Genomic DNA, 25249 nt, shown 5'->3' on the forward strand with positions numbered 1-25249 from the left:
AATTCTCTAGGATCAAGTTGTTTTTTTTTAATAAGAGGTTTAATAATAGCCAGCTTAAACGTTTTCGGTACATATCCTAGTAACAGAGATGAATTAATGATATTAAGAAGAGGATCTATGACCTCTGGAAGCATTTCTTTCAGTAGCTTAGTCGGTATAGGGTCTAACATACATGTGGATTTAGATGATTTAACGAGTTTAGACAATTCTTCCTCTCCTATTGCAACGAATTAATAGAATTTTTCCTCAGGGACACTACAATGCACTGCCTGATGCGACACTGTAGATGGTTGCATAGTTATCATTTTCTCTCTAATATTATCAATCTTGTAAGTAAAGAAGTTCATAGTAATTACTGCTATGCTCTGAGATAACTGAATAACCTCTGAGAGATGAGGAACATACCTGCTCAGGTAATGAATCATTCCTACTATTCTACTTACTTGTGGAGTTGTGCAGTTGTGGCCTAATGGTTAGAGGGTCGTTCTTGTAACCCGAAGGTCATGGGCCGGAGTTTCAGCACCAGCAGTAAATGTAGGTTGGGGAGTGAATGAACAGCGCTTTCTTCCACTCTCATTACCCACAACTGAGGTGACCTTGAGCAAGGTACCTAACCCCCAATCGCTCCCCGGGCTGCCCACTGCTCTGGGTGTGTGTGTGTTTAATACTCACTGCTGTGTGTGCACTTGGACAGGTGAAATGCAGAGCACAAATTCCAAGTATGGGACACCATACTTGGCTACATGTAATTTCACTTTCACTTAGTTCTGAGATGTTATTTTGGCTGTCTCTGGGCTGTAGTGACTGAGACAGATCAAACACAACTATTTGTTGTATTTAACAAATAATCTAACAAGCAAACCATGGGCTACAGTTAACAGCAACAAACACACAGGTAGAACCAGGTGTCCAGTTACAGGACAAATTAAGACTGATAAGACTGTTTATGACCCAAAGGAATTTAGAGTTTTGACTCTCACTTAATTCTCATTGAAAAGGACAAATAAACCCTTTTAAACCTATATATTCTATACATAACCACTTGAGAAATGTTGAAACATGTATCAAATATTCCCATCTCATGATTTTCCTTTTATAGGGTTTGGCCTAAGTTTTAATTCAAACTCTTTTTGATTAATGTTTCAAAATTATATATTTTGGTTAACTAAAATCACATGTGTAGCATGTTTGGTATATGAACTAAATTTTTTGTTCCCTATTTGTTACGTTACATTTTGCTTACTCTGTGACACATTAGTATTATAAGAATAAGAAAAGAGCATATTGCAGGTTTTGAATATAAAATGAAAATATATGAATAATGAATATATAACCTTGTATGAAAATACCATATGAAAAGTTAATGCAGGATTTAAAATGTTTTACAAGACATGAGTGCACAAATTTAGTAGAAAAAGTGACAGTTTCCTCAACCATTTTTCAAAAACTTTTTTTTTTCATTGCATCATATTACGTCACGAGAGGGAGTTGTTTGCCGGGCTCTGCGTTTGCTCAGTGCAGAGTAGGTTGGTATTCAGTAGGAGCGGTCATGATTCAGTGTGTTTTTGGTAGTTATTGTATTTCAATTTATCATCGTCATGGTCAATTATTGTGTTTGTGGAGGTTGCACAAACTCCATCCTGTCAGGACATCGAGTCCACAAGTTTCCAAAAAAAAAAAAAGGATGGTGCTATCTTCCGTGCCTGTGTGCGTTTTGTGCAGGTGAAGAGACAGGACTTATCTTCTGCATCTGCTTCAAAAAACGCGGTAGTGTGTAGCATTCACTTTAGACCGGAGGATTATCATCCCGGCGATATAGAGTTCATGGTAGCACATACGGGTGCAGGCAGCAAGCCTCAAAGCCTGGGTGCAGAGTCAGGCACTGCACATCAAGTCTGGGGGTGACATTCTCCACTAAGGCCCAGTATGCTTCCACCCCACTGCAGCACTGACTTTCCTCAGCTGTCACCATGGCCTCGCATTTCCCCATGAAACGAAAATGTGTTTCGGGAAACTGTTTATCTCCCCCCCCCTCTCTCTCTCTCTCTCTCTCTCCCTCCCTCCCTCTTCTGCGGTGATGAGAAACCATTATATCACGTAACATTAGTGTGGACGGATATTAATGAGTGTGACATACGCCTGATCAAAGCTTATTAGTTTCTGTTAGTGGTAAGTATCAATACTTCTAGATGACCAATACAAGCTTTGCTATTGCCTGATACATGATAATAATCTGTACAATATTGTAATCTCAGCATAGTGTTACATATCGTCAGCTAATATGTATATATCAATAAGCTAACACTGGTCTCTCACCAAGACACCTGCCCTGTTCTCCACTATTTCTCCTCACACCACAACTCAATTTGTCTCCTCTGACCGTTGTTTTGTCTAATCCTGGTCTGTCCCTGCTCTTGGCCGCATAGCAGGCTCATAATTGTATGGCTGTGGTCCGTCGGACTCGTACGAGTAAACATTTACAATATCCTCAGTGTCCGAACTGTCATTGTGATCCATTGTTTTCCTATTGTTTGAATTGGCCGCACTCCTTCCCGTAAAATGTCACTTCCGGTTTGGCATTTTTTAGAAAAAATTTCTCACAAGAATGACTCCAGAAGTCTTAATAGCCTATTTATAAGTATATATTTAAAGAAAATCTAGTTCCTACATAATTTTTTCTATACATTGACTCACTGGGGGCTCCAACCTGCAATATGCCCTTTAAGTATCCCTGCCCCTTTTACAGAAGGGTGTGTTATAATTAGGAAAATTATGGTTTGTTTAAAGGGATACTCCACCGAAAAATTTAAATTCTGTCATCATATACTCACTCTCATGTTGTTTCAAACCTGTATGAATTTCTTTCTTCTGCTGAACAGAAAGGAAGATATTTAGAAGAATGTCAGTAACCAGACAGTTTTAGATACCATTGACTTCCATAGTAAATTTTTTTCCTACAATGGAAGTCAATGGTATCTAAAACTGTCTGGTTATTGACATTCTTCTAAATATCTTCCTTTCTGTTCAGCAGAAGAAAGAAATTCATACAGTTTTGAAACAACATGAGGGTGAGTATATGATGACAGAATTTTCATTTTTCAGTGGAGTATCCCTTTAAGACTGTTGATCTGCTGAATTTCAAACAATGCTATATGTAGCATCTGGACCAATCAGACACACACACAAATTATTCATTATATTTAATGAATAATCCAGCAAACTCACTCTCCCAACAAAGTTCCATGAAACTTCCCCCAAAACTAACATCCCAAATGAAGCTAACACACTGGCAGAACCTAGTGTCCTGTTACAGGACACATTAAGACAGATAAGAATTGTATGATCCAGAGGGAATTTGCAGAGAGTTAAGTGTTCTTGCTGAGAAGGAGAAATAAACCCTTTTAATCCTATATATTCTATATATAACCACTTGAGAAATGTATAACCATGTATCTAATTTTCTCATCACATGGTTTTCCTTTTATGTGGTTTGGCCCATGTATTCATTCTCTCTTTTAAACTCTTTTGAATTAATGTTTCAGACTTGCATACTATGGTTAACCAAAATCATGTGTAGCATGTTTATTCTCTATAAACTCCAATCTTCATCCCCCATTTGTTTATTTACGTTACATTTTGCTAACTTTGTGACGCATTAGTATTATAAGAATCTTGAAGATTATTTTCTTAAACACTCAATCAAATTACATATGCAAAGGCCTGCTGGAACAAAGGGTCGTAAAGAAATTCCCTCAAAAGAGAACAACTTCTTATTGGCTCACACACCTCCAGAGGGTGTGACATCTTTACGCTTTAAAAATCACAGATCACAAGATCATTGTGCATTTAGACATATGATGTTTTATTAACAAAGTTCGTGGAGGAGCAAGTTCAGATAATTAAACCTAATTAAACACCTATGGAGCGCATTCAGATAATCAAAGCTAATTAATTACGAGTGGAGCACATTCAGTTAATTCATTACATTTATATAGCGCTTTTCTCTGCACTCAAAGCGCTTTACATAGAAGGGGGGTATCTCCTCAACCACCACCAATGTGCAGCATCCACTTGGATGATGCGACGGCAGCCATATTGCGCCAGAACACCCACCACACACCAGCTTACTGGTGGAGAGGAGACAGTGATGAAGCCAATCAGTATATGGGGATGATTAGGAGGCCATGATGGACAGAGGCCAAGGGGCAAATTTGGCCAGGATGCCAGGGTTACACCCCTACTCTTTCGAAAGACATCCTGGGATTTTTAATGACCACAGAGAGTCAGGACCTCGGTTTTACGTCTCATCCGAAGGACGGTGCTCTTTGACAGTATAGTGTCCCTGTCACTATACTGGGGCATTAGGACCCACACAGACCACAGGATGAGCACCCCCTGCTGGCCTCACTAACACCTCTGCCAGCAGCAACCTGTTTTTCTCAGGAGGTCTCCCCTCCAGGTACTAACCAGGCACAGCCCTGCTTAGCTTCAGTGGGCAACCAGTCTTGGGCTACAGGGTGGCATGGCTGCTGACAATCAACCCAATCAATGAATTAAAGAGGTATAGATATACAGCAGACGTACCTCCGTTCGTCGACATTTTAACAGCATATTGGTTCGCCCTTTTTTGCTACCATGTCACAACTCCAGCTCTACCCATCTGACCATGAGCCTAACCTCTCCCTGAATCTTCCGACCCTAGGACCACTCCTTCTCCGCCCGACATCGCAACCGAGCCCCAGGCTTCTTTCGCGAGGCTGGCGGCCTGCCCAAACCGCTACACACTCGCCTAGACGCCGAGGCCAGCCCTCGCCTCCACCGGCGAGGCATCACAATTTCTCCCCAGCATCTTCCTATCGCTCAGCCGTCCCATCAATTCCACCCTCCTGGGAAGTGGATAGTTATAGGATTGAGGCAAGCGCTGATCAATTCGGATGTTCAGTTCTCGCGGAAGATGAATAAAGCGGAACTGTACAAGTAACTCAGGTTATGGATAACTTTCCTAAAACAGTGGAATGGCCTATCCTTTTTCTATAACAATCTCGTTTCTTCTCCAGTTGATATCCAATTATTCACAGATGCAGCCCCCTCAATCGGCTTTGTGGGTTTCTACCAAGGACGCTGGTTCGCGTCACTATGTATCCTTGCAATCAGCTAACCTCTCTCCGAAGTCCACGCCAGCCCCCAAGACGGCCAATAGGCAAAACGGATCAAAACGGCTCAGGATTCGCCTCGCTCGACAACACCATCCTCTCGCTGCGCCCCAGATTCCACCGCTGTCAGACCTTACCAGCAGGCTGCAGCGCCGGTTGCAGCCAGGCCCGCTGCTCAGCATATCAGTCTATTGCTCCCGCTGTTTCTAATTATTTTCCTTTTCAGTGGCCTTCAGCACCTGTTGCAGACGCTAGCAAAGGAGGCCCAATCATTTCAACCTTTTTTCATGACAGCTACTAACCCCTCCCCTTTTCAGTGGCCTGCAGCTCCAGCAGCTCAAGCAAGCGTGAGGCTGCCTCCGCTTGCAGTACAAGCCCACATTTCTCATTTTCAACCTTCTTTTCCTTCTCATGCGTCTTTTAATCTACTTCCCCAAGCCCCAGAGGCCATTTCAAGCGTGAGGCTGCCTCCACTGACAATCGATGCCTCGGCTTTGGTCCCTTCTGGCTCTCCCCTGCAGGCCACAGCACTCTCTCTTCACAGCAACACAGATGCCCGTCTCATCCAACACAGTTGCTTCGGAGCCGCCCCCAGTGTCTCACAACATCCAAGCACAGATCCTGTCAGGTATGGACGTAGATCTTTCATCTCTTCTCTCTCTGTTACCCGTATCTGAATCAAACCGCCAAACAGATTGCTTGGATTTTTCTGTCACTTTAAAAAACCCAAATCCACATTCATCGTTTACTTTCTTTTTCTTAGTTCACTATAGCATGCAGCCGTTTCACAGAAGTAATCTGTCGGCCCGAGAGTTGTTCTACGAACTGCTGTTGGCGAATGCTGACATCGGTAAGCCGGCAGATAATTTCCTCCATTATGAGAGAGAGTGTGGTTTCTGCGGTAAGGTAAACATAGGTGTCATCAGCATAAAAATTCTGACCTCATGCGGGCTGAATGAGGACACAGACCAAACTGACTTGCAGTGCACACGCCCGAGAGGGTTTTTATTGAACAAAGTAATATCTTAATGTGGGAATTATGGTGCTCAAAGGTTGATGAAGTAATAAAGGTGCAGAAAAGGTCTGTGGCTTTCCAGCGTTAGAAGGCCAGTGCTGATCGGTTAATCCTCACTTGAATCTGGAGAAGCAGAGACAAAGAGAACACACTATTAGCATTTCCTGCAGTGGAGAACTAGCTCACCCTTTCATTTTCTTGCTCTGCTTTTATTCTCTGTTCTTAATGAAGCACAGGTGTGGCCGATCAGCACTTGCTTCTGGCTGCTGATTGAATGATGAGAAGTTATTACAGGGCGACGCTGAAGTGCCCTCTGGAGACTCGTCACACCTCATAGACAGCTCAAATTGTTCCAAACGCGAACTCCTATCCCTGCTCGGCCACTTAAACTTTGCAATTCGCATCATTCCTCTTTGGTTCACGCGCTAGAGGACCTAATTTTCATATCTCAGACATGCTGCAATGAACTCAGGTTATGGATAACTTTCCTAAAACAGTGGAATGGCCTATCCTTTTTCTATAACAATCTCGTTTCTTCTCCAGTTGATATCCAATTATTCACAGATGCAGCCCCCTCAATCGGCTTTGGGGGTTTCTACCAAGGACGCTGGTTCGCGTCTCCATGGCCCCCCCAACTCCAGGACACACCACAGTCCTCAGCACTGTTTGAGCTTTACCCTCTTGTAGTAGCAGCATTCCTGTGGGGAAAAGAATGGGCCACTAGCAGTGTTTTAGTGCATTGCGACAACGAAGCAACCGTTCAATGCATTAATAAAGGCCATTCCCATTCACCCGCTTTGATGCCACTCTTAAGACGCCTAGCAGCGTGCAATCAATTTATCATAATTGCTAAACATGTCCCCGGGTCAGAAAATCAAAATGACTCTGTCTCGGTTTCTGTTTCAGAAATTCAGGTTCAGTGTTTAGTCTAGTTAATAACGTCTTGTTCATGTCACAAGTAAAGCTGTCCATGTTTCATGCTCATTTACTGGAGTCCCTAATCTTGCATATTTTGACTACTTGCTCTGATTAGTACTGTACAGTAAGAAAGACATTTCCCATACCTGTTATGATGAGGCAGGAATGAAGCGGAGAGAGAATCCACTTGCAAGCAGTACTTTAATAAAACAAACAGGTAATCCAGGCAAACAATGGAACACGGAACTCAGGACTGGAACATGGAAACAGCTACAACGACCGACAAACACCTACAACAACCGACAAACACCAACTAAAGCACAGAGGTTTAAATACACAGGCAAACAAGCTAAACAAGATAACAAGGGGGCGTGGTAAATCAGAAACACCTGGGGAGACTAATAAACAAGGAAAACTACAAAGGACTACAAAACATGGCACAGGACAGGAAATAACAAAAGTCCACACAAGACAGGAATCATGACACTAAGATCCTTTTTGAAAGATTAAAATAGTTTTTGGTTTCATATCCCCAATCAAATCTTTATGAAATTAGGAGGCGTAAATATTTTCCTTAGATGTGATTATGACCGTAAAAAACTCACGTAAAAAAGTTATCAGTGTTTCATCAACAGGTTTTACTTTACTGGAAAATTATCTATAAGCATAATTTCAGTCCTCACAACATCCCTTTGTGTAATTGTAGATATGTGGTAATTAGGAATAAATCTTTATTTTACAAAAATTGGTGGGAGAAAGTAATATGGTCTGTGATGCATATATTAGATAATACCGGAGTTATTGTGTCTTTTGAGACTTTCTGTTCAAAACTGTATTTATTCAGCTGAAAACAGTATGATAACATTATAAAAAGCAATCCCACAATCTATAATTCAGATGTCTTTCAATTTATCTTAAAGTAATGTAACCCCCTGTCTTCCTAAGCTTTTGGTGAATGGAGTTTCTCTCACTAACCTTGTGATGCTGCGGTGGAGACAAGGAGAAAGCGGGATCCAAATGCAGTGTAATTTATTAAATAGACTCAAGACTTTACAAACATCGATTCCGAGAACATGACTCGGGACAGGACAACCAGGAACAGCACTCAACAATGAAACAAGAACTCACAAAGACTGAACTCAAACACAGGGCTTAAATACAAGGACAAACCAGCTAAACAAGATAACAAGGGGGCGTGGTCAATCTGAAACACCTGGGGAGACTAATCAACATAATGGGGGACAGATGAACACGGGACATGTACTACCATAACGTTATCCACACTCCAATCCAGTAGGTGGCGGGAATGCACCATTTAAGTTTGGTTTGCCAACTGCCATTAAACTTGAGAAGAAGAAGAAGAAGAAGAACACGGGACATGACAGAGGAACACAGACCTGAATCATTACAAACCTAAATGTATCCAATGCTACAATTCGGAAAGCCTTTGTTAAGGAATTATATCGGAATTTAGGAATTATTTAGGAATTAAATACAAATTAAATCTTTCAATATTTTACCAGTGTTAAAATATTAAGAACAAGATATCTTACATTAACATTTGCACCAAAAGCAAAAGAAGTGCACTTTAAAATTATTAATGGAGTGTATCCATCTATAGAATTTTTAAGATGTTGATTTGGTCTTGATGTTAACGCTCTTTTTGTGTTGATCAGATTGAAACAACAGAACATCTGTTTTATGATTGTAAATTTGCCTGTGCCTTTTGGGAGGATTTGCATTACTGGTCATTTCCTAAATTTGAAGATTTACCTGTATTAACAAAGGAAAATATAATATTTGGTATGTTTAAGAAAGATGAAACACATGACTTGCCAATTAACACATTTATTATTCTTGGGAAATACTTTTTTACACAAGAATAGATTCCTGAAAACACTTCCAAACTTTTACGTTTTTCATAAGGAGCTGTGTCATTACTTCTTATCGTTAAATTAATGAAGAAAAAGAATGCCTTAATCTTATCTACTTTGATAGAGAATCTTAAACTTGCTGAAACCCCCTAGTCTTTTATTTCTTTATTTATTATTTACTCTAATGTATTTTTTTAAATTTCTTTATTTTACTTCTTTATTTATTTATATTTTCTTTATCTTATGCTATGATGCTTGTCTGTTGTCTGATTAAGACATTTCATATTTTGTACCAGGACATTTTGTTTGTTTATATTGTTCAATAAAGTTTTTAAAAGAAAAAAAAAGAGTTAACTCACTCAGGAAGTGTGTTATATTGCTGCCCTCTTGTAGTTTGCTGACATCATGGACTTCTTTGGTTCTACAAACTGCAGTGAATTTGAATGAAATGACAATTTTTCTGCATTAAAAATGCATGTTCACTCAGCTCTTTTTGCTGGACAGATTTCCCCCTTTCCATGATTTCCACGTCTGCCTCTTTCACTATGGTGGGATTTCACCTGGCTTTCGAGCTCTCATGTGGTATCGTGCACTCGTAAATACACTGTAAACAAATTCTAACCTCTCCAAGTCAAAATTTTCTAGTGACTGGTCACATCTAAATTTTTTAATTGGCCCAAGTGTAATTCTTGTTGCAATAGTCTGTTAACATTGGCTAAATGAGAAATAATACGTCAGACTAATTGAAAAATTTAGATGTAACCAGTCACTAGAAATTTTTGACTTGGGGATGTAATTTTTTTTTACAGTGTAACAACATTAAGCTGTTTTAAATCACACAAAGGTAATATAATACTAAGTATAGTGTTATAAATGTACATTCCATCTTTTAAAAATGAAAATGTAAAAAACTTTGCAGGATTTAGATTTACGATACTGATAACTGTTAACCCAAACGCGTCATCACAGTCTGTGTCAAGTCAAATCAAGTCAAGTTAAGTCACCTTTATTTATATAGCGCTTTTTACAATATAGATTGTTTCAAAGCAGCTTTACAGTGATAACAGGGAAATAATGCAACAAAGTTTGCTATACAGCAGATTTAAAAGAAAATAGCGTCATAGTCCAGCTTAAGTAAGTTCAGTGATGGTTCATTTTTGTTGTAAAAAGTTATTAATTTTGTTCATTTATGTATAGCCGCTCTGGAGAAAACTGTGATGTCATCGTCCAGCTCAGTGTCAATGCAGGCAGATCAATAATATTGTTCAATATTAAATGTTCCCAAAGCCTGCTGCCATATATGGCCTGCTGCACTTAATCAGGATTTACATATTATTGGAAAACAAGATAGACATGTGTTGCACATGTAGACTCCAGAGACAGTGGAGCATGTGTTACTACAGTGCATCGGAATATAAAAGAGTCATGCTTGAAAATCAAATCAAGTCATTATACTTATTATACTTGCTTATTATACCGCCTTGGTTATTTCCCATTCCTTCTGTCAATCTCTAGCTGAAAACATAATTATGAATAAACATAGATGTATTTCAAAGCAGATGGTAGTGAGGCAATATTTAGACCATAAATGCAATCATTGTTTGCAAACACTGATGGCCCAAAGCAACCAGATTCTGGGCCAACATGTTTCAGCAGTGGCCATTCCCTAATAAATAAAAGGACAACAAATAATTTGTCTGTTTACGCAGGAGAAATGATTGCAGTTCTGTTTGCAATTCAGTGGGTGGAGGACATTCATCCATTCAATGTGGCTTGGATTCTATTTCTGTGGAAATGTAAGTGTGGAAATCTTCATCAATAAAAGATATACCATTAGAATTTATACAAACAACATACAGGTCGCATAATCAAGGAACAGCGCCCCCTATCCATTATCCAGGTCCCTTGATTGATTTGCATTAGCTTGACTACTAGATATATTTATGGAGATGACAAATAAAAACCAGCCCTGTACAGCTATGGCCGAGCTTTCGATGTTGTTACGGAAAGGCCGAAGCTGATTGGTTGATTTTTGTCACATGACCTTACCTCCAGTCTTTGTGCTAAACTAGGCTAGAGATGGGTGCGACAGAAAGAGTTAACTGCACGAACGGAGATGAAAAGGGTATGTATGGACTCATCTAACTCTGGGGGATACGGTGAATAAGCTAAAGTCCCAAAAAGTCGTCGTGTTCCTTTAAAATAATTTAGTATTCTCCCTTTAATTCACATTGATGCTCCACACTCCATCTCATTAGGTGGCGGAAATACGCAGTATTACGTTTTCTTGCCACAAAACCGGAAAAAGAAGAAGAAGACGAAGGCGGCGTGTAACCCGGAAGTGTCTTGAACAGACGGCTTGTAAGTGTAAAGATGGCAGGGGTGTTTGAGGTGGAGGTTGACGGTGTGGAACACAACCATGGACACGGACATCTCGACGACGCCTCTCAGGTTGGATAACAGCTATAGCGTTACATATATAGATGTGTGTGGATGAAGTTACAAAATTCAGAAGTAAAGATGTAAACAGCGCGAGGCTAGCTGAATCTTTGTTGAATCTGATGATCTATTTTTATTTTTGGTTTATTTTAAAAAAAAATCTTTTTGTTCTTGGCTGCATTGTTTAACTTTTATTTTTTTTTGAACAAATTTTAAGCAGAATCAGACACTTGACATTGCAGTCAAGCAGGAGAGTCTGGCATTGGCAGCTCCTGTAACACAAACATATAAACTCACAAGTTAGCCTAATTTATTACTGGTAAAACACACTTTTGTATGTCATTTCTGACAAGTGTTCAGTCTTAAATTATGATTATTTTTTCCCCCTTTCCCTCTTCATGCAGGGCTTGGCATGTCTTCCCTGTCAATGTATTTTGCCATCCTTTCAACCAAAACCTGTCTGTAATCTGCATGGAGATAAGAATTTATTGGTTCTAAACCCTGCAGGTTTACAGTTGGTGTATAGTGACATTAGTTTACCGTTATGCTGAAGCAGCTGCCTTACTTAGTATTGACCAATCATTTATGAGCTAGTAAGTGAATTGACTTAAACAAGAGACTTACCACTGAAATATTCACTGGACAGTGGACAGGGTATGGTCTTCCATCAAAGTGTAGTAAATACTATAATATACTAGAGACTAGAGTATACTACAATTTAGTTACTACAATTTAGTTACTACAGTGTACTATAGTGTGTGTGTGTATATATATATATATATATTAGGGATGCACGATATTGGATTTTGGCCGATATGCCGATATTTTCAAACTAATTTTTTCCTACTGGAACAGGTCTACCAAATGCTCCCCCAACATAGTGGTTAACATGACATTGTACTGAAACTTACAGAAAACACTTCAAGTGCACAAAACAAGCAGCTGTAGTCCAGACCTCCACTTCAGTCCTGAGGACCCACTTTAAAGTCTAATCAAACTTAAAACCAAGCTCCACATATTATCTTGTGAGCCACAGACAGTCCGGTAACAACTCAGTGACAAACAATGTGCTCTCTGTATTGCAAAAAATGAAATAAAAATATAAGGACATCTTATCCTTTACTTGAACTTGAGTCGTGCAAACCTTTTCAGTCCAACTAACTAGGGTGACACCTTCGGCTGACCGGTAGGCTTCTGTTCAGCTATTTTTTTAATACCAGAGGTAGGTTTTTCTTAACAAAAATGAGCATCTCTGCTTTTTCACCGTCCATTCGATTTCTCTTTTCATCGATCACATCAGAGGCAAGGCTAAAAAGCCGTTCACTGTCAACGCTTGTGCAGGGCGCACACAGGTACTTGCGTGCAGCAGTTGCAAGGGCAGGGAAACGGGCCTGGTTGCATTTCCAGTACTCCAATGGACTGTGGTTCCTGGGAATTGTGGGTTCGGCCAGGTATGAGATGACCTATGAAGTAACAGAATACCAAAATATCACTTACGTATTTTTTTTAATTTTTTTTTACTTTATGCTTTAGGCCAGTGGTTCCCAACCTTTTTCCTTGGGGCCCCCCCATGTACATATTTAACAATCCGTGACCCCCCCCCCCCCCCCATATATATGTATATATACACACACACACTGTATATAGTAACTAAATTTAGTTTTTTTTTTTTAATGACATTTTATTACATGAATACACAGGAAATGTTCCTTTCAACTTCAAATGTTTCCTTTTAGCCTAATATTTTCATTTTTACACAACTAGTAAAACGCAGTTGTTTCTCTTTTTTCAGGATTTTGTGTATAAACATAGAATACTGAATGTTATGAACGTAATGTTAAATATGAACGGTAGAATGCTGTATGTACTTACATGCATGCATGCACAGATCCTTATTTTTTTACAAGGCTAATCATAACGTCAGCATAAACACATAACGCTAATGTCCACCTTGGGCTTGCATGCCTTTCACTAGTGATGGAATGTCAGGTGTAATGCCAGTGACAGCCAGTCTAAAATCACTGTGGACTTCCAGTCTGCTGCGTGACTTTGTTTTTATAGCCACAAGGGCACTGAAGGCTGTCTCAGAGAGGTAGGTGGTACTGAAAGGAAGAATGATCTTTGTAATGGCATAGTTTGCGAGTTTAGGTGCGACAACAGGTCCCCTGGCTATCCAAAGCCTTTTGAATCCATTCTCCTGGAAGTACTTTTTTGACAGTGAATCAGTTTGTAGTTCAGTGAGCTTATCTTCACAGCCAAGGTATTCCACATCTTCAAGCCTGGATGTGAAGGGATCCATAACCCACGACTCCTTGGATAATGCGTCAACATCCGCAAAGCGGGACTTTAATTCCTCCTGTAGCGCAGTCATGTGACGGCAAAACTCGGCGCGCAAAGAGGCACTCACGGTACCCCCAGAATGTTGAAGCAGCAGTGGAAAGTGTTGTAAATGCCCCTGTGACATTTTTCCAGCCCTGTACTCCAGCTTGCGCATAAAAGCATCGATTGCTTCTTTGCACTCCAAGATGTTTGACTCAGAGCCCTGCAGTCTCTTGTTGGTCTCATTATAAAGAGTGAATATGTCAGCAAGGTATGCGGTTTTGATCCAGAACCCATCAGTCAGCTGCTCCAACAGTGTGTTTTGATTTCGCAGAAATTCCAGGATTTTATCCTGCAGTTCTAGAAAGCGCACAAGCACTTTGCCACGCGAAAGCCAGCGCACCTCCGTGTGTAGCAGTAGAGTTTGGTGCGCTTCATCCTCACACAGTTGTGCAAATAATCTCTGGTTGGTAGGGCGAGCTTTAATGAAGTTTACGACTTTTACAACTGTTGCCAGTGTGTCACCAAGGTCTCTGGACAGTTTTTTACTGGCGAGTGCCTGGCGATGTATCATACAGTGGAAAATTACACAGTCTGGAGCCTTTTCCATCAAACGGCTGTTAAATCCCTTATTTCTACCCATCATCGCGGCAGCTCCATCCGTGCAGCAAGCGACGATATTTGTGTAGGGCAGATTGTACGATGTGAGGTATGAATCAACAGCCATAAAAATGTCCTGACCTGTAGTTGTTGTGGGTAAATTGGTAGACATAAGTATGTTCCGTTTCAACTCATCTCCGTCCACATACTGTACATACACGATAAGCACAGACTCTCCTGCTACTGTGGTCGTTTCATCCAGCTGTATAGCAAATTGGACTTCTCTAAGCTTTTCGTGCAACTGTTTTTTGCAGTTTTCTGCCATTTTATCAATTCTGTCTTTAACCCTCTGAGGTCTGAGGGGTTTTTGGGGTCCTTGAGATGTTCTGACATGCCCTGACATTTGTGCTTTTTTCAGTTGCTTATAAACATATTAATGGCAAAGGTATAATTACACTCTATTTAGCACAAACAGGGCTACCATAATATGTGAGCAACATGCATGTACATGTTTGTATTTTTGAGAGAATAATGTTTATGCATGGTTATTGAAAAAACTAAAAACTAAAGTTTCTGAAATAAGGCCACAAAACACATACTAAATACGTGTTAATAAGACTTTTGACTAATTGATGTCTTTGCCTAGAGTTTTTTCTTCAAAATGATGTGAAAATCATCCTGCCCTTATCATTCACATAACACAATACATTGATTTAAATCTTGTAAAACACTTTTTGTTTGTAAAGGCAATATGCGCAAGGGGCGTCAACCATTCAACAGCATCATGCATATGTAGTGGTTCACACCTTAGGAGACAATGGGGCCCGCATACTTAATGAGCCATTCATTCAGGTGTGTCACCTATAGCCACAAGAAAGAATGCAAGAGCAATATATATACAGTATATATATATATATATTTCTACCAAATTGGTTCACAGTTGGAAGCATGTCAATTATTTATTTATTTTTTAATTTTGCTTGCAAATTGTATAATATCCAAGGAAAACATGTCTATTAATTGTGCAGTTAATTCTCATACTGTATTTTCAGTTTTGGAATATGTATCCTCTCCCCAAATTTGTCAATAATAAAACACAATAAAAATTATTTAAAGAAAATGCTTATATTTACCTTTTAAAATTTGTTTACATCTACCTTGTAAATATATATTTTTTTATTAAAAAGGTTACAATTACAACAACAATTGAAGTGTAATCTTTCTTTGTAAAAACTAAAGTATACATTTTATCATACATATTTCAAACTTCGAATATAGCCTACATTGACAAAACATACTATATTTAACATATTAGCAAAAATTGGCAAACAAAAGCTTATTTGAGGTGGCAGATATTTTACAGTAAAAATGTGTAATCTATCCAAAACTAATCAACGAAATGTTGTCTTTCATTTGTCTGTAACATAGGTCTTTCGTTTTTATTATAAGGAATATAAATGTTAATTTGCAGTTTAATACGTTGCTTATACAAATACATTTTATTTCAACACACTGTAAAAAATTGTACATGTAAATTAACGGTAAAATACTGGCAGCAGGGTTTCCAGCTGTGTACCGTAATTTTACATTTTCATTACCGTAATCTAAATTACAGCTTTTCTATAATTTAACAGTAAAATACTGGCAGCAGGGTTTCCAGCTTTGTACCGTAATCCTGCAGTTTCATTACTGTATTCTAAGATACATATTCTTTATTAACTTTAATATCTATACTTGTACAAATAAGCTGGTATTGTAATATTTCATTTAGAAGATTTTCCCAAGAAAAAAAAAACAGCTCAAGAGGGTATTTCTTATAGCACACAATTTATTGACAGTTTAGTGACAAATAATCTGAATGCTTAGAAAAAAAAAAGCAAATCATAACAACTGAACCACGTCCAATAGAATAAGCAGTCTTTTTGTGTTTTAAAAGCAGCCTTTAAGAAATAGTAAACGGTGCAAATTTATTTTAGTTTAATAAAAGTCAAAACCTGTATTTGGTACAGGAACAGGCCAAGAATGAATGTGCTTGGGGTGCCCATTCCCCTAAAAACAGCCTTTATGAAATAGTAAATGGTGTGAACATTTTGCACTTGAATTTAGTTTAATAACAGTCAGTCAATCGAAGTCAAAACCTGGCAAATATTTGGAACAGGAACAGGCCAGGGAGAGGCCAGGAATATGCCGTAATCTTCAAACTGATGCAGGTGTAGTCTGAAAGATAAAAAAAAAAAATGGGGGGAAAAAACTTTAAATAAATTTGTATGTTGTTTGCTTGAAAATAAAGTGTCAGAAGAACATGTCAAAAAGCAACATAATGCTACACTACAAAAATCATAGCCTTTGGGTCATGAGCAGCATTCAAAAATCAATGGCAATGACAAATATGCAAATAAACCCTGGGTATATTATGAGCAATGCTAAACATTAATCAATATAACATAGGATGCTGTTTATCTGGGGTTTAGAAAAGGCCCAGGGTTAAATGGCTAGTTTACCCAAATAATGGAAACTGTCATTAATTACTCATCCTCATGACTTTCAAAACTCGTAACACTTTTGTTTATCTTCGGAAAACAAATGAATATCTTTTAATGAAATCTGAGAACTTTCGGTCACTCCACGGACAGCCTTCACAGCACTTTCAAGCATCAGAAAGGTAGTAAAGGCATCATTAAAATACTCCATGTGACTCCAGGGTTTAACCTCAATTTTCTGAAGCAAAAAAGCCCACACAAAGTATGTTTAACACGCATGCGTCATGGCGCAGGTGTTTTTTTTTTTTTTTCCTGCACACAAAAAGCACTTGCGTTTCTTCATCAAACTGAAGTTAAACCGCTGGAGTCTCCTGGATTACTTTAAAGACCTTAACCCCCGGTTTCACAGACAAGCCTTAAGTTATTCCCAGACTAAAATGCATGTTTGAGCTGTTTTAACTGAAAGAAACTTGCACTGAAATTTCTTAAAATATGTCAGAGCCATTGTTTTGTCTCAAGATGCACACCAGTAAGGGTGTCACGATTCTCCAAATCCTCGATTCGATTACATTTTCGATTCTAAAGTCACGGTTCGATTCGATTCTTGATTTACATTTTTTTTTTAAAGCACAAGCTATGCCATTTTTAGACTTTTAAGCAATATAATAATATCTGACCTTTGTTTGCAATGTACCACACACTACATTGTCAAATTTAACACGTTTATTAACAACATAATGTAACAATATATCTTCAGTCAATTGGAAACTTAAACAAAATAACCTGCCATCTAATTTCTCTATTGTAACATGATGACATTCAAGTTCACAAAAAAAAAACAAGTTCACTTTTTTTTGCAGTTTCAAGTTCTGGTTAAAGAGGAATATGAAAAGAGAGAAAATTCGTGACACCCTTACACACCAGTAAAGGTTTTTTATCTAAGGCATGTTTATAAAAGCTACTTAAATACCCTAATTGAACTAAGGCCTAATCCTGACTTAATCTAAGCCCTGTCTGTGAAACCGGCCCTAAAAGTAGTAGTTTTGTAGGCTGTGTAGACAGAAAGATTTCATTAAAAAGATCTTCATTTGAGTTCTGAAGATGAACAAGTCTTACGGGTTTGGAAAGACACACACTTTAGTAATACATTGTAAAGCACATCTGAAATTAAAGTGAAAAGAGCTTTTAGTAGTGTATTGTAAACTGTTCTACAAAAAAGCTGGTATACTGTAATAACTTTAATGGGAAGCAGGTACATAAATTAGTGTGTATGTGCAAATTTACTTACCTAGATGAAATCCCACTCGAAATCCGCAAGATTTCTCAGTAGAGAGGCAACCTTTGGATTAACTGTGGAAGACTTTTTATTCACCACCTTGCCCGTCTTCTTGGAGACCACCTTGCCTCTGCAGGTCTTTGAGCCTCTTTCTGGGTTTATTCCGACGAAGCGTCTAAAGACAGTTATATAACAAATTACCATTGAATGCAATAATGATGCATCAAAATTCTTATGAAGATGATTCTGAAAGGTAAAAAAACCCACCAAAAAACAAAGCAATAAGGACTTAAGTGTCATACCTTTGAAGAAACTCCAATGTGCAACAAGCCTCCTCTTGATACTGCAGGTTGAAGACGTAGTACACGGCAAACAGTGTTGAAAGTGCAGTCAAAAATGATGACTGGACACACTCACAAATAACACGGCCTTCTAGGCTTATCATCCATCGGACAGCATTTGTCTGCTCTCCCATACCTAAAATAAAAACAGCAAAAACAAACAAACAAAATAAATAAACCAACCAACCATAAATATATAACAATAACGAAAACATTGGTGCAACTCATTTAAATATCTGCCTTTGAGAAGACTTCATTGTAAATGGATATGGATAGTTCACCCAAAAATGTTATTCTGTCTTAATTTACTGCTGAACACAAATGAATATATTTGGAAGCATGTTTGTAACCCAACAGTTGTGAGGCACCATTGCTTTCCATAGTAGGAAAAAAATACAACAGTGTGGAGTATTCAAGAGCAAATCAATTTATACAGGTTTGGAACAACATGTGGTTAAGTAAACGATGACAATTTTAATTTTTGGGTGAACTATTCTTTAACAACTGTATACAATAGAAATGTTTTATTTTATTTTATTGTATCTTCCCCATTTGTCAATGTTTCTTCTTAACATACTAACCCAGTAAAATAAGACGAGGACTTCCAGGTAGAATAAGTTTCTTCTCAACATCAGCTGCAGATGCAGCAACCTGAAGAGGACACAATACACAAATCAGAATACATATCATCACTTAATAAAGTAAAAAAGAAGAAAACTAAATACTCACATCTGCATGCAACACCAGTCCATCTTCATGTTCCTGAAAATGGGACATTAGAAGCTTGATATGCAGGTGTGCCATCTCTGTGTTTTCAGGCTGGGAGTGGGACAGGACATCCTTCACCTTTTCATTCTTTGATTTGCTCTTGAAGTACTCAACGATAGCTTTTCCGCATTCTTTCATGGACATGTCAAAGGCTTTCAGCACATCAATGTCAGTTAGCAACTTGAAGTGGGCACAAATAGACTTCTGATGGAAGAGGTATGGCCACTGGCTCCTAATGTCTTCTACTGAAGGTGCTGGTATGGAATTTAGTTTCTGACGCAAAAGACAGAATGTAGTCTCCATAAGAGTGTTTACTTCTGCTCTCTCTACACTGACAATTCCCTCATGGCTGTAAATGTCATGCAGTCTTTGACGTTTGGACTCTATTGTCTCTGCAGTCTCTTCAGGGGGAAGGTGCGGTTCAAATCTCACACAGCCATAGGTGTCCGTTGGTCCTCTTTTGCATCCTGAGTTTGGCTTTGCTCGATGACAGACAAAGCTGCTCTCACGGTTCAAATTTTCAACCCTCGTCTTCACTTGAATTAGGAGTGATGTATATCCCGCTCCTATTAATGAGCCATTTGGAAATTTGTCTCCAAAAGTGTTAGGGTTCTCCCTTACAATCTTTTGACAGATTGTAAGACACTGGGCACGTGTTGGGCAAAGTTCAAACTTGCGCATTTCGTCAACCAGAACTCTAACCATCTGGCGCCTTTCTGCAGGTTTCGGTCTTTTTCCTGTAGAGATTGCCGTTCGGATTTCAGGAGGCATGTTGTCCCAAGGGACTTGAAAAGTTTCAGCCCATGTCTTGGAAATGCTGGGCATTTGTGTGAAGGTCAGGCTTGGCCTGGAAGCCTCTGAGTGAGATGCAAGGCAAGACGAAGATGAAGAACACACTGATGGAGCTGGTAGTACATCTAAATTCAGAGTAACCATCTCTGTTTCTGAAAGGGTTTCAAATATCACAGCATAGAGAAAAGCAATAAAGTTTAGTAAAGAGATTAAAATAATTAAGTTACATTTCTGACCACTAAAAGATTTCAATGGCTCGAACTATGTAGAATAGCCTAATTTAGTTAATGTATTTTGTTGGAAAAATGTTGTACACTAAAATAGATACTTATTTAGTTTAGATTAAGATTAAAATGTCATCATACCTGATTTAAAAATTTGAAGAAGCTTTCTGATTTGAATGACAGGTAAAATGTCCTTAAGGTCTTCTTGCTGAACATATTTGAGGTCGTCTTTGCATTCTAGTCCTGAGCTTTGAAGACTGGAAATGATCTGGTGGAGAATGTCAGGAGGCAGGCTGGGCAATGCCTGAAGAATTATACATTTAACCTCCTCAAACCAGGTAGACATTTTTCTACAAAAAAGAGAAAAGAAAAGAGTGGTGCAGAATTAGTACAGGCATGCCACACACAGTGTACTCAAACAATGGGTAATAATCCAAAATATTCCTTAGATCTACACAGCATGTTCTTTCTGCTGGTGTAATTCTGTAAACGCCCATATTTGGAAGGCGAACAGCCTGATATTCCTGAGTAACAAAATGTAAAGACACACCCTGATGAATGAGAATTAGCTTGATCTTTCCAACTACAAGCCCCTCATCAGAGTCACTGATCAATACAAACATGTTCTTTTTGTATTTTGTGCCTCTCACTGTAACATCACTGGCTACCTCAGTGTTCATAGGCTCAAAGTTCATATTTGAAACTGAGCGTCTGATGTCTTCATTGTAATCACCTGGGTAAAACTCTGTGCTTTTTTCTACTTCAATGTCTTGTGGGAAGTAGCTGCCAGCATACAGATATGCCTGAAGAAGCTGATGCTTCTCAGCGAGTGTTCGACACAAATTCTTAAAGTTATGTGATTTGCGAGCACACTGTTTAAAATAGGAGTGTTTGCTCTCAAATCGCAGTGTCCACAAACGAATTAGAGGGCCAAAGTGAAAAATCAGGTCAGGATAGTGACTGATGTAATGGTGTTTTGGTCTGAGTGGATGACTGGGAAAAGACTGCCATCGAGTATGCAAATACTCATCAATTAGAACCTGCAAGTAAGCTATCTGACCAGTGGACACAGCTGGTGCACATACAAGTTCTACTATTTCTCGTAGTTGCAAAACCAGCTGCCAAGTCTCATTTTCAGATGGGTTTACAATTTTGTCTCCAATCAATCCTGGCAACATCCTAAGAAAATACCAATTTTGAACTGCATGGCCAGAAAGTTTTTCACTCCCAGGAACAACATCACTGGGTTTGTTGTTTGCATCATTACCAAAGTATGTTAAATTATTTATTCGTCGATTTAACTCCTGGTAAGTGAACAGCTTCTCCACTGTGACAAAATTATTAATGTACAATGCTAAATCATATGATGCAACACCTTCAAAAATATCATGTCCCAGACAGGGGGGTAGCCCAGGCTGACACACATGAAAGTAACGTAGTCCATTAAACACGGAGTCAAATTTGACACCTCCAGTGGCATTGGATGTGGCATTACTTGTCTGACTTTGAACAAGATCCCTATACGACTGTACAGTGCGTTTACTTACTTTGAACAAGGGATCTTTTTTAAACGTTTCCCTTTCTATATTGCAGTATCTGCAAAAATGCACACTTTTTGTGAAATTTTCCACAAATCCACCAATGCCATGGGAGCCCAGATTATCCCCACAAATTGCAGACAGCGTTCCCCTGTACACTGTTCCATCAGGCAAATTAATGCCACTTACCTCAATGTCTTTAAGGTCTTTGATGAGAGGGCTAAACACTTTGTCCTGGCCAAAATACTTGAAGTCTTGCTCCCTGCAAAGCAAAACAAGCTGCATCTGGTCAATGCGTGATCTATGATGTGGAGGAATATCTGCAAGAGTTGCATATACACAGAGTAATTTATGTTTTTTCCTGCCAGATCCCAGTGGGTTGGCTACTTCCAACGCATCCTGATAAAGGATTAAACTAAAGGATGAGGTGTCTGTATTGAGCAGCTCATTACCTTTTAAGTTGCTACCATCCCATACATCATGAAGAACATTGTGAGGACGGACACCAGAAAATACTTGTTTGCGATGTTCTGTAACTGTGTCAATCTGTAATAGAGAACCAATTGTATCTTTAATCGGAACATATTGAGCAAAACACTCTTTGCCTGCCTCATTTGTCCCAAGACAAAGTGGAACTGGTGCTACATAGTTGAATGTATTCTTGAAAAATGTCTTTCTTTTTTGATCAGTTTTAAGTTTTTGTGAATTACAAGTCTCAAAGAGATTTTCACTGTGCAAAATTTCCAAAATAGCATTTATGTCTGCTTCTGCAACCTCCAATGCACTCAATTTTTCTCTCAATTTAAAAAGCAGGTGCGAGTGACTCATTTCATGAATTTCCTGAAGGTGATCAACAATTATTTGAACAGTGGAGGATGGAATCAGACATTTTGATTGCAATTTGAGATAAAATAGAGCTAGATGTCTCAAAAACTGATCTTCGTCCACACTTTCACCAAAGGTGTCTTGTTCCACACCATCAGTATCAGTATCACTGCAAAGAAAGTCCTGTGGCATTTCATGATGCTGTTCAGAGCACTCATGCATGCTATGAGGAAGCGCAACTGAATCAATCAGGTTTACCTCTGAACAATCACTGTGTTTTCTAGATACATGCGCTGTAAAAGTGGACACAATTGAAAAAGACTTGTCACATTGCTGAAATGGACATGAAACGCTTCTCCCCTCTCTAATGTGAGTTTTAAGATGCTGATAAAATCTACTCATAGTGTCACACCTGACTTGACACAAGTCAACATGACACGTCAATTCAAATGAAGTCAATGGCATAGATTTGAGCTTAGATTTCCCCTCTTTGTGTCGATAACAGTGAGTTTTGAAAGCTGAAAACTTTTTGAAACTCTTATTACAAGCAGGTAATGCACAATTAAACCTGACATTCGCAACATGAATATGAATGCGCATGTGTCTCACAAATGCAGGTAAAGTACTGCATGTGTGTGAACAAAGTTTGCAAGTAAACATTTTACACTATGGAAGAGCACAATCCAGCTATAAAACACACACATGTGTGTTTTAACTTTGAGAAACAAGTTAAAATTAAACTTAAGTGAATTTCCTCTGTTATATCGACGACGACTTAATGTATGTAACGTTAGTTGGAGCAAATGTATCGAGTGCAAAAGTATGCTGTTAAAATTATTGTGCTCATATACTGTAAAAAAAGCCAAAATAATAACACAGACATTTAATAAGTTCATATAACTTCCAATGAGACAGACGTTCACTCGTCTCGTGCTAAAGAAGAAGAACCTAACGTTAGCTGTTCCACCATCCCCCACAGCGTAAAAAAAACATACTGGCGAAAGGCGGTAAATTTAAAAACCTAACGTTACTTAATACAATAATCCAACGAACGCACTTATTTTACATTTCCCTCTATATTAGGGTAACTTGTACAATGAAAGAACACAAATATGCAAAGCTGCAAGCACGCGCGAGCTCGGAGACGGACACACACACACACACACACACACACACACACACACACACACACACACACACACACACACACACACACACACACACACACACACACACACACACACACACACACACACACACACACACACACACACACGCGCGCGTTTAACTTTGAGGAACAATAAATTTAGCTACATCCACTTTCTTAAAGCACGAAATTAATAAGATTAACAGTGAACACAATTATTTTAGATTCACCCGTGGTATGGTACCTGTAAATGAGTTTCAACATGAAAGCTGTGCTTCCACCGAGAAAGACGTGTGTCAGTCACTCTTGCCAACTGCCAAAGTGCGTCGTTCGCGGTTCATTCCCTCCCCCACAGATCACGTGCTAATTAACGGTAAGAAACTGTAATTTTAGAAAACGGGTCAGTACTGTAAATTTCTGCTGTAAATTTACAGCATTTTTTTACAGTGCATATTTCAATCGATTTTACTCAGTATAGCAAAATAGTTTGCTAAAAGCAGATCATTTATTCACACACAGAAACGCAATTCAAATTTAAACCGTCTTTTTGCGAGTTGTGGTAAACAGCGCATCTCTGCGTTCATTCATTCACACAGAAACGCGATTTACTTGAGAATGAAAAAAAAAACGTACTACATTATTCCATCCGTTGCTCCTCGAAATACCAGCACTTCTGAGGTAAGTTTTCCATTATTATTATTCCTCACAGCGCTGCGAGACAGTGTAGACAAGTACACTTATCTGAATAAACTTGATGTGTTTTCTCGAGCTGATATGTGGGCGTTCACAGTTTGTATGGGATCGTCTCAGTCATTTGCGTTTGAATAGCGCGCGCTCTCCGTGGGCGTGGCCGATTATAACGTAATGAGATGAGCTCGACTGGAATCGCTCTCTTTTAATACAGATTTCACAAGATGAGAATATTTGTTTTTCATATAAATTACTTCATTTAAAAGAAGAGAATTCAAGCTTCATGCCTGTGTGTCTGTATGCCTGTTTGACTGAGTATTCGCTCAGTTATTGTTCATTTTCGGACGCGTTTCAGAATGGACTTCACTGGCAGAGAGAAGGCAGAACTCGCTTCGTGTTTCTTTTTCTTTATTTGGCAAAAAGCACAACACTTTGTTTTTATTGTGAGTATACACAAAAATAATACACATTTAACAGAATCGATTGATATATGAAACTCCTATGGAAAATCAAAGTCAACAGAGTATTTATGAGTTTCTTTTACATTGATAAAAAAAAAGCGAGCTGGTATCGCCGGCGATACCGTAGACCTCAGGGGGTTAACAGTGTTGTTAGAAAGTGGGACAGATTTAACCTTTTCAGCTGCTTGCGGGCCACATAGTCCCTCCACTATTTTAATGCAGGCGGGTTTGATTAACTCCTCTCCAATATTATGCAGCTTTTTTGCCTTGGCAATCAACAGTGAACACTCAAAGGAAACTTTAGTGGCCTTCTGTAAATCACTACCTGCTCTTTCGAATACTTTTCTGATGTCTGTCGATCTTTTTGACAGCCATCTCTTTTTTTCTCT

At 38.8% G+C, this 25249-nt stretch overlaps 2 protein-coding genes across 2 annotated transcripts in view; one reads left to right on the top strand and one right to left on the bottom strand.

Annotated features, from left to right (window-relative positions):
* The first annotated feature begins 11257 nt into the window (after window positions 1–11257).
* The window catches only part of rnf121 (ring finger protein 121), a 221152-nt gene continuing 207160 nt past the window's right edge, over window positions 11258–25249 (top strand). The window contains exon 1 of the mRNA XM_082141412.1: window positions 11258–11411. Within this exon, the coding sequence (XP_081997538.1) occupies window positions 11334–11411 (78 nt within the window). The 5' untranslated portion in view covers window positions 11258–11333. The remainder of the gene's footprint in view (window positions 11412–25249) is intronic.
* Window positions 15939–24013, bottom strand: LOC309477858 (uncharacterized protein). Its single transcript, XM_082141325.1, has 9 exons — window positions 23954–24013; window positions 22190–22283; window positions 21927–21999; window positions 20341–20549; window positions 19145–20127; window positions 18997–19066; window positions 18377–18551; window positions 18087–18249; window positions 15939–16535 (listed from the first exon to the last, which is right to left on the bottom strand). Exons 4-8 carry the CDS (start codon window positions 20543–20545, stop codon window positions 18087–18089), a joined length of 1596 nt encoding a protein of 531 aa, XP_081997451.1. The 5' UTR covers window positions 20546–20549; window positions 21927–21999; window positions 22190–22283; window positions 23954–24013; the 3' UTR covers window positions 15939–16535.

The sequence above is a fragment of the Leuciscus leuciscus genome (genome assembly GCF_965113295.1).
Source record: "Leuciscus leuciscus genome assembly, chromosome: 16".
NCBI classification, from domain to species: Eukaryota; Metazoa; Chordata; class Actinopteri; order Cypriniformes; family Leuciscidae; genus Leuciscus; species Leuciscus leuciscus.

Bases quoted from the DNA above. Each gene is read 5' to 3' on its own strand.
- LOC309477858 (XM_082141325.1), bottom strand. From the start codon at position 20,545: ATGTCTACCTGGTTTGAGGAGGTTAAATGTATAATTCTTCAGGCATTG. The intron at 20,128-20,340 runs GTATGATGACAT...AAACCCTTTCAG, and splicing joins TCTTCAAATTTTTAAATCAG to AAACAGAGATGGTTACTCTG. The intron at 18,250-18,376 runs GTATGACACTTA...AACTGTCTTTAG, and splicing joins ACATTGGAGTTTCTTCAAAG to ACGCTTCGTCGGAATAAACC.